Raw genomic sequence first — 8,524 nt, forward strand, 5'->3', positions numbered from 1 at the left:
CAAGGTACGACACACTCCTACGAATCGACTTACAAATGGAAAGGGCAGGCTCCATTCCATTTGTAACTCATGCATTACCTGTACTTGCAGAGCAAGTACATGTTAAATGTAGAGGATTTTCATTTTGCTATTTGCAATAGGTACCGTTTATTGATTTCTGTATTAGGGTTTTATTGCTGCAAGCTGCCCAAAGTCAGGATTCGGGCTGCGATATACATTTTAAAAATAAATACATACATATAGAAACATAGAAGACTGACGGCAGAAAAAGACCTCATGATCCATCTAGTCTGCCCTTATACTATTTTCTGTATTTTATCTTAGGATGGATATATCCTAAGGCATGCTTAAATTCAGTTACTGTGGATTTACCAACCACGTCTGCTGGAAGTTTGTTCCAAGGATCTACTACTCTTTCAGTAAAATAATATTTTCTCACGTTGCTTTTGATCTTTCCCCCAACTAACCTCAGATTGTGTCCCCTTGTTCTTGTGTTCACTTTCCTATTAAAAATACTTCCCTCCTGGACCTTATTTAACCCTTTAACATATTTAAATGTTTCGATCATGTCCCCCCTTTTCCTTCTGTCCTCCAGACTATACAGATTGAGTTCATTAAGTCTTTCCTGATACGTTTTATGCTTAAGACCTTCCACTATTCTTGTAGCCCCTCTTTGGACCCGTTCAATTTTGTCAATATCTTTTTGTAGGTGAGGACTCCAGAACTGAACACAGTAATCACTACCCCATAATCCTTCTCTTCTGAAGTTTTTGCTAACACAGAACTGCCAATACAATACTCAGATTGAGAATTCCTTTTCCCCAAGTGCATTATTTTACATTTGGAAACATTAAACTGCAGTTTCCGTTGCTTTGACCATTTATCTAGTAATGATAAATCATTTACCATATTACAGTCGCCTCCAGGAATATCAACCCTATTGCACACTTTAAAGTCATCGGCAAATAGGCAAACCTTCCCTACCAAACATATATATATTTATATCTCCTTTTATGATACAAAGACTTCAAGGTGGCAAATATACCCAATACAGATCTTAGTTTGCTTTCTCTGGCTCAGCACAGCAGTTCCCCTCGACTCTGTGAAAAGAAACTATAGCACTGGGCCAGAGAAAGGAAGCTGACATCTCCTCCCTCATAGTATGTGTAACTCTATGACACATTTGACTAAAAAGAATCAAGCAAGAAATTATTGCATCAAATTTTGGCTCATGTGTGATTTTTTGTGCGAGACAAAATTTGAATTCTGTGTGAAACACTTTCCGCAATCTGGACACTTGAATGGTTTCTCCCCTGTGTGTATCCTTACATGATTTATAAGGCTAGACTTAGTCCCAAAATCTTTCCCACAAACTGGACACTCATACGGCCTCACTCCTGTGTGAGTCCTCTGGTGTATCACCAACCCAGACTTACGAAGGAAACTTTTCCAGCAAAACGGACACTGATGTATTTTTTCTCCGGTGTGAGTTCTCTGATGTATCTCTAAGTCGGAATTTTGAATAAAGCCTTTCCCACAAAATACACACTCATATCGTTTTTCTCCTGTGTGAATTCTCTGGTGTTTCACCAAGTAAGAATTATGAGTGAAACTTTTACAACAATCTGAGCACTGATACTGTTTGTCCCCTTTGTGAATTCTCTGATGTACCACCAGGTTAGAATTTTGACTGAAACCTTTCCCGCAATCAGGACACTTAAATGGTTTTTCTCCTGTGTGAATCCTCTGGTGTATCACTAGGTCAGCATTCCGTGTGAAACATTTCCCACAATCTGAACACTTATGTGGCCTCTCTCCTGTGTGAGTCCTCTTGTGTATAACCAGGTAATAATTCTGACTGAAACTTTTCCCACAATCCAGACACTCATATGGTTTCTCTCCCGAGTGACTTCTCTGGTGTATAACCAAGTTGTAATTCTGACTGAAACTTTTTCCACAGTCCAGGCACTCATATGGCTTTTCTCCAGTGTGAGTCCTCTGGTGTTTCACCAGTGCCGAATTCCAATTGAAACTTATACCACAATCCAGACACTCATATGGTTTGTTACCTGTGTGAGTTCTCTGGTGTATTACCAGCTTAGAATTCCAAAAGAAACCTTTCCCGCAATCAGGACACTTATATGGTTTCTCTCCTGTATGAGTTTTCTGGTGTGCAAGAAGGTTGGAATTCTGCTGGAAACTCTTCCCACAATCCGGACACTTATATTGTTTCTCTTCTGTGTGAGTTTTCTGGTGTATCACCAGGTTAGAATTCTGACTAAAATGTTTCCCACAGTCCGGACACTCATATGGTTTATCTCCTGTGTGCGTGCTCTGGTGTACCACCAGATTGAAATTCTTACTGAAACTTTTCCCACAATGCGGACACTCATATGGTTTCTCTCCCGAGTGAGTCCTCTGGTGCATAACCAAGATGTATTTCTGAGTGAAACCTTTCCCACACTCCAAACACTCATATGGTTTTTCTCCTGTGTGAGTTCTCTGGTGTTTCAACATGTGGGAATTTCGACTGAAACTTTTCCCACAATACAGGCACTCATACGGTTTCTCTCCTGTGTGAATCCTCTGGTGTCTCAACAACTTGGAATTTTGAGTGAAATTTTTCCCACAATACACACACTCATATGGTTTCTCTCCTGTATGAGTTCTCTGGTGTACCAACACTTTAGAAGTCTGACTAAATCCTTTTGCACAATGTGGATATTCATACAATCTCTCTCCCATGTTAGTCATCTGATCTTTCATCAGATCAGACTTCTCAATATAGGTTTTCCCACAATCAGGACACTCATACGGTATCTCTCCAGTGTGAATCGTCTGGTATATCACCAGGGGGGAATTCTGAGTGAAACTTTTTCCACAATCAGGACATTCAAATGGTTTCTCCTCAGTGTGAGTCCTCTTGTGACTCACCAGATTGGAATGGTGTGCTAAAGCTTCTGCCACATTGGAAGCACTGGAAAATCTTCTCTCTGGTGTGAGTGTTTCCATGAGGGAGCTGTTCTGGGTAAAACTTTTGCTGCACTACAAGCATTCGTGTGGTTTTTCATTGGTGTGGACCCTCTCTTCCATAAATAGCTGTCATCTGCAATCTGTTTCCCCCCCCATATCTGTGTGATATCCAACACTGATACTCTGGCATACTTGAGACCAAAAATATGTCTGATCTTTTACCTGCAGGTTCTTTGATTTAACCCATTCTTTCCTTCTTCAAAGGCTTTCATTAATGGCGTCCCATTTTGGCTATTCAAGGGAACATTTCTTTCCCACTGACTTCCAGCTATTTCCACTTTTTATGAATTTGGAAATTATCCCCTTTGACTTTTCACGTAATCTTTCCTTGAGTTACACAGACTCTATTGTTTCCAGCTCAGTTATTCTTTCCCTTGACTCACTTCTTCTGAAGAAAGAGAAGAGTTTTTATATTTTCTGGAGGAAGTTGAAAAGATTTTGATTCATTTTTTGTTTTAATGCTGCTTCTCATTCTCTGTTATCCACAGCATCTTCTTAGCATTTTCTTTGTCTGCAAGGTCCATATTAATGAGTTAGTGTCATTATTGATTTTAAAAATGGCTGCAGAAACATTACAAAACATCCCCGCCCCAAAAAGCCCCACATATATTTTCATGGAAAATATCAAATTGGTACTTTAACTTTTAATAATTACGGTTGACTTGCCACATAAAAACATCTAAATTCAAATCTCCACTTAATATTTATTTTGTATCCTGTAAATCATTATTATCATTGAAAACCGATATAAGGACTTTTTACATTTCCACAAATCTCCCATTCGTAAAACCACAAGTAGAAGCTACTCCTTCGACCTTCCCTCCGCTCACCTCCCAGGAGCCGCATCGATTCTCGAAACAGCACAAGAGGCAACGCGCGACGGTTTCCCCCGCCATGGTGACCCGGAAGAGGAAATTCCTCCGCCCTTTGCCTTCTCTCGTCCCCATCCTCTCTTCTTCTTGTGCCAGATCGGTCTTTGCACGTTGCTGCGCTGTCTAGGAAACCAATACTCTATCGTTTCGGCTCGTTAAAGCTCAGCGTTTCGAGCTCTACCCTTGAATAGCTATGCTGCAGTTGTACATTACCTGCATTCTTAGGCACGAATATTACTTCTCTGTAAATCGCCATCTAGCGACCGGAAGCGGAAGAACATGCCACTTCTGCCCTAAGGCGATTGAAAATGTTCTCATTGATTCCGTTAAGTGCCGTCAATTTTTTCCATCCTCATTCTTGCAGGGCTTAAATCTCACTAGAAGGCAGAATTCCTGAGCAGCTTTTCCAGTTTTCAGAGGAGTTAAGATTCCACCATTAAATATACCCAGGCAACTCGGTCAAAATCATTGGACAATGCTAGTTTATAGGAAGTTGTTCTAAAGACTCCTGGGCATTAGCTCTTGGCTCTCAATTCCTCCACCAGGATCAGAAAGGAGCAGCACTTGCTGATTCTCCCTCCATCCTCTAAGGCTGCACAGAGCCAGAAACTCAGTTTCTGTACATGCACAGAAGAAAAAAGATCAGGGGGAAAAACGATAGTGGTGTCCATGGACTGGCACCTACAGAACCGGTTCTGTGACATCATCATGACATCACCAGCAGTTTGCTACCGGTTCTATAGAATCAATGGAAACCAGTAGTAACCCACCTCTGGTTTAGAGCTACATAGACTGGCTCTCTCAGTTAAGAAACACATGAGCACTGCCTTCTAGAACTGACCAGAGAGAGGAAACTTTTAGGAGGAAAAAGGCCAGCCAAGTTTTATGGGAAATAGCTCCCATAAAATAGTTTATGGGAAATAGTTCACATAGAGCTGGAGCTGCAGTAGAAAAGGTTCATATCCAAGCTCCTACATCAAAATTTAAAGGAATGGAGAAAGAGCATCCTCCCCCCATCATCTCAACCAGTAGAACAAGTAGATGCAAGAATATAAAAGTAGGAGAATAATGACAGGTGACTGTTGGTGCAGTGCTTAGAATGTAGGATTGCCAGTTGACTCCACCTACAGCTTACAATTGGATCCTGATGGGTTTGAGGTTGACAGCTTTCCATTTTATGAGATCCATAAAACGAGGACCCAGATTGTTGTGGCCTAGGTCAGTGATTTTCAACCTTTCTTGAGCCGTGGCACATTTTTTACATTTACGAAACCCTGGGGCACATTGAGCGGGGGGCGGGGGGGCTAAAAAAAGTTTGGACAAAAAAATTCTCTCTCTCTCTCTTCCTCCCTTTCACTCTATTTCTCTCTCCCTCCCTCTTTCTCTCCCTTCATCTCTCTTTCTCTCTCTATCCATCCCTCTTTCTTTTCCTTCTTTCCTCTCTTTTTTGCTCTCTTTCTCCCTCCATACCTCCCTCTATGTCTTTCTCTCTCTCTCCTTCCCTCCCTCTTTCTCTCTCTCCCTTGCTTTCTCTCTCTCTCTTGCTCTCTCTTTCTTTCTCTCTTTCTTTCTTTTTCTTGTTCTCATTCTCTCTTGCTTTCTTTCTCTCTTGCTTTCTCTCTTGCTTTCTTTCTCTCTCTGAGCTTCGCGGCACACCTGACCATGTCTCGCGGCACACTAGTGTGCCGCGGCACACTGGTTGAAAAACACTGGCCTAGGTAAACTAAGATTGCTATAAAAGCATTCTGTGGTGGTGTATTTGTCTCAATGCTATTGCTATAATGAAGAAATAGCTTTAAATGGGATGACCAATAACTTGAATTGTACCTGTAAAAACAATCCAGTACAGCTTGTATCACAAATGTTCCAGTTTATCTAGGGCCTCTCGTTACTGTGTAGGCTGCTGCGTTCTGGACTATTTGAATTTTCTGGGTAGTCCAGTATAGTGATAAAAACAGGTGACCCATGTGCAAGGCCTCCTGGTCCAGAAAAGGGCACAATTGATACCCTAGATCAGGGGTAGGCAAAGACGGCTCTTCTATGACATGTGGACTTCAACTCCCAGAATTCCTGAGGCAATCATGCTAGCTCAGGAATTCTGGGAGTTGAGGTCCACCTGTCATAGAAGAGCCAACTTTGCCTAGCCCTGCCCTAGATAAATCTGCACAGCCCCTCCCCCCAAGCTCTCTTCCTCAAGCAGGAGCCGTGAGTCCAAGAATATCTCCAATTTGTACACCCAGTCCAGGGAAGTACCATTCTGTCCAGAGTCAAAAGATGAAGACCTCACCTACAAAAAGATATTGACAAAATTGAACGGGTCCAAAGACGGGCTACAAGAATGGTGGAAGGTCTTAAGCATAAAACGTATCAGGAAAGACTTAATGAACTCAATCTGTATAGTCTGGAGGACAGAAGGAAAAGGGGGGACATGATCGAAACATTTAAATATGTTAAAGGGTTAAATAGGGTTCAGGAGGGAAGTGTTTTTAATAGGAAAGTGAACAAAGAACAAGGGGACACAATCTGAAGTTAGTTGGGGGAAAGATCAAAAGCAACGTGAGAAAATATTATTTCACTGAAAGAGTAGTAGATCCTTGGAACAAACTTCCAGCAGACGTGGTTGGTAAATCCACAGTAACTGAATTTAAACATGCCTGGGATAAACATATATCCATTGTAAGATAAAATACAGGAAATAGTATAAGGGCAGACTAGATGGACCATGAGGTCTTTTTCTGCCGTCAGTCTTCTATGTTTCTATGTTTCTATGAAGTATCAAAAACACATCTTGCCAGGGTTGAATCAAAGCTAGAAGCCTCCAGGCGCTTGGGCAGTACTGCCAGAGCATCATCTTTGTCTGGGTGCAAATATTTAATGGGGTGTCATAAAGGATGGCCTCATCTGTTGTAATCATAGTTTTTTAGGCACTGAACATTGGAATGGAATATTGCTGAAGAGTGATGTTTTAGCCTAATGGGTGCTGTATAAACCTTATTTCTTCCTCTATTGAAAAGCAGCAAAGTCCAGGCTGAGTAAGCAAGTTGCAGAATCCATGACCACGTGGAAAATAATTAACATGATTGATATACAGCATGAAGAAAACGTATAGCTAACTTCCACATAAGGAAATATATGCCTTACTCTCATTCCTTTGCTAATCACCAGTAAACACACAATCCAGGAAAAGGCAAAGAATGGAGCTTCCGTTAATTATCTATAGGGAAGTCACGAGGAGGTTGCCTTATACAGTGCATGAGTGAACGGGAGTTGGAGGATGGCTTAATGTATGTGGCGTTCGCGGATTGGTTATTCTGTACCACATGTCAGGAAAAGTGAAATACAATAAAGGGAGCGATCTTGATTCAACCGAGGTCGTCTCATTGAGAAAATTCTCTCCGTTGCTTCATTTTGATGTGGCAATCATGGCATTCTGTGCCTCCCTAGAGGTCGACCCACTGGGGGAGGGCAGTTTGCCTTCACTCATCGGGCCTTTTCACATAGATGTTAAAAAGGAGGAGCAAAAAGCTTTGGTCTCAGGCCACCCTATGTTGGAGTGGCCTGGGACTCAGCTGCTCCTCTCCCACCCAGCCAGGAAGGCTGAAGATCCACCATAACCTTTAATGGGTTTATAAAAAGTGACATCACATGACCACATTATTTAATGAGCGCATTTCCACTTGTTACAACTCCAGGACCATGTGGGTCGTTAAGTGAGCCCCATGTAACTGATGTAGGAAGAGGTAGGAGTCCCAGCGAAGCAGGTCAGCAGCTAAGAACATTATATAATCATAAGTGGGTGGTCTCCAGGCCTGCCCCTTTCTTGTCCTGCTGGAGGAATTGAGAGCCAAGGGCTAAAACACAGGAATCTTTAGAACAGCTTGCACTCTCCAAAGATTTTGACCAAGCTGCCTGGGTACATTATGGTGGAATCCTAACTGATCTGGAAACTGGGAAGGCTGCTCAGGAATTTTGCCTTCTAGTGAGATTGAGGCCCTGCAAGAATGAAGATGGGAAAATAATACATCCTGGGTTGATGTGTTTGGACGCAGTGTGTGTGGGAACTTCAAAGTTTTAACCCATGTTTCATTCTTTTAATGGAATGAAGCTGGCAATCGTTGACTGCATTTAACCTGTGCCTTGTGTGTACCAGAAAATCCCTTTGAAATTTAAAAAGGGAGCTGTTTCTGTTTTTCTAAAAACTTTTGGGTTTTCCTTTTATCGTGTGGTGTGTGTCTTCCTGGACTAATTACCCTGTAATTACGGGCGGTTGAGACACGCCGGCAGAACAGGTAATATCTTGGATTAAGAAAAAGGATCTTTTCTCATTTTCAATCCACCCAAATAGCCAACCTACCTGCACAGAAATTCTTCCTGCCTCTCAGTTGGCATTTTAAATTAGCATCCAGTAGCTTGTTTTTGATATAATAGTAGTAACATTATATGTTTAATATAAGAAACATTATTTTTATTAGTAACAAATATGACCACAAAGTGTCTTCAGACAGCACTAACTCTCTCAGGAAAGAAACAACAGATGAACACCCCTCCCTAGAGTTAGAAACAACCTTTGCCTTAATTAATATTTTAAACAGAAGATAATGTTTTAACAAGAACTTATA

General features: G+C 41.6%; 1 protein-coding gene across 1 annotated transcript; it reads right to left on the reverse strand.

The window, feature by feature from the left end:
- Nucleotides 1-146: 146 nt before the first annotated feature.
- LOC139158341 (zinc finger protein 624-like) lies at nt 147-3,929 on the reverse strand. The gene is made up of 2 exons (XM_070735644.1): nt 3,864-3,929; nt 147-3,544 (listed from the first exon to the last, which is right to left on the reverse strand). Exon 2 carries the CDS (start codon nt 3,010-3,012, stop codon nt 1,210-1,212), a length of 1,803 nt encoding a protein of 600 aa, XP_070591745.1. The 5' UTR covers nt 3,013-3,544; nt 3,864-3,929; the 3' UTR covers nt 147-1,209.
- Nucleotides 3,930-8,524: the final 4,595 nt, after the last annotated feature.

The sequence above is a fragment of the Erythrolamprus reginae genome, chromosome 2, assembly GCF_031021105.1.
Source record: "Erythrolamprus reginae isolate rEryReg1 chromosome 2, rEryReg1.hap1, whole genome shotgun sequence".
NCBI classification, from domain to species: domain Eukaryota; kingdom Metazoa; phylum Chordata; class Lepidosauria; order Squamata; family Dipsadidae; genus Erythrolamprus; species Erythrolamprus reginae.

Excerpts from the sequence above, each read along its gene's own strand:
- LOC139158341 (XM_070735644.1), bottom strand. The coding sequence starts at position 3,012 with ATGGAAACACTCACACCAGAGAGAAGATTTTCCAGTGCTTCCAATGTG.